Raw genomic sequence first — 1,503 nt, 5'->3', positions numbered from 1 at the left:
ATGGGGAATCCTTATGTACGCACTGCGATATCTGTGAAGATGTATTTTCTCCAAACATGCTGATTCAGGGCAACAGTTGCCAAAATTTATACTGCAAAGAATGTATACAGAAGTATATAGCTAAAAAAATCAACTATGATATTCATGAAGTTAAGTGCCCTATTGTGAACTGTAAAGGAACAGTGGATCTTGAATTATTGTTGCCATATGATGTTCTTGATCGTGTAGAAAATGCTAATCGAGAAGCTAAAGTTCTAGCTTTGATATATATTATGGATTGCACAGGAAAATTGGTTGATGATGGAAAGGGATATTTGATTAGGGCCTGCCCCAATTGTTGGAGAATTTTTTGTGTGAGATGCCGAGCTGCTTGGCATTGTGGAATAACTTGTGAAGCTTACAAGCATATGCTAAATCAGATAAATTTCCCTGTCCAATGATCTGGAGGATGCTGACCCAACAAGAAGAATAAAATTCTAAAGGAGGAAATCCCAACAAACTAGTTATTATTATGAAAAAGGTTAAGTTTTATTTTTTAAAAAACAAAGAAGGAATTAGAATTCTTAATTATTTTATATGCAGTGTCTTGTGTTAGTGAAGAGCAATTTGTAGTGTCTTTTATTAGACTTCAATTAGTGGTTGAGGTAGGTTGTTTGATCTCCAATTTGATAGAAATTGAGAATTTATGTTTGTCGTTTACTCAAGTATGAGTTGTTGAGTCGGTCTAGAAATAATTGGGCTCCTAATGTTGGAGGCCTTATAGTCCATTGTTAGTTTAGCCCAAAATGCAATAATTTTCATTTGAGACAAATTGTTTTTGGGTAACTTACATAATCCTTGAATTTTTAAGTGATATTATATAAAATTTTGATTATTTTGTTAATTACATGTTTCTCCCAATTTTTTAAAATGATGATACATATGTTATATGGTGATACATATAAAAAAGTGATACATTTGAAACTAACAAGATATTTATTTAAGGAAATAATAGATTCTCTTTTATTCATTGTATTCTTTTATTTAAGGAAGGATATCTAATTTTTCTCTTTTTTTTTTAGATTTAATTTAGGTGTTTAAATTATGTTTCTCTTTTTTCATCTTTAATTATGAAAGATATGTTTTTAATTGGTCTTTTCCGTCTTTAATTTTAGTCTATTTTTTTTTTAGATTTAATTTTAATTATGTTTCAATTCTGCTTTTACTTTTTTAAAAAAAATATTATTACTTTTGTTTCCTACACTGACTACACCATTACCTTTCATTAATAACATATGAATCACTCAATAATTGAAATAAAGAATTGTATCTACTATATGAATCACCATAATACCATATATATCACCCATTAATATCATATGAATCACCTAATAATTGAAATAAATAATTGTATCTATCATATGAATCACCATAATACAATATATATGAATCACCATAATACAATATATATGAATCACCATAATACCATATATATCACCCATTAATATCATATGAATCACCCAA

General features: G+C 28.1%; 1 protein-coding gene across 1 annotated transcript; it reads left to right on the top strand.

Moving 5' to 3' along the window:
* Positions 1-68: 68 nt before the first annotated feature.
* Positions 69-440, top strand: LOC124895460 (E3 ubiquitin-protein ligase RNF144B-like; the record flags this gene model as incomplete). The annotated part of the gene is made up of 1 exon (XM_047405901.1): positions 69-440. A coding segment is annotated over one exon (372 nt), but the record flags the coding sequence as incomplete, so codon positions are not given.
* Positions 441-1,503: the final 1,063 nt, after the last annotated feature.

Source organism: Capsicum annuum, unplaced genomic scaffold (genome assembly GCF_002878395.1).
Source record: "Capsicum annuum cultivar UCD-10X-F1 unplaced genomic scaffold, UCD10Xv1.1 ctg82340, whole genome shotgun sequence".
Lineage (NCBI taxonomy): Eukaryota > Viridiplantae > Streptophyta > Magnoliopsida > Solanales > Solanaceae > Capsicum > Capsicum annuum.
Note: the sequence above shows the minus strand (reverse complement) of the source record. Positions and strands in the feature narration are given on the sequence as shown.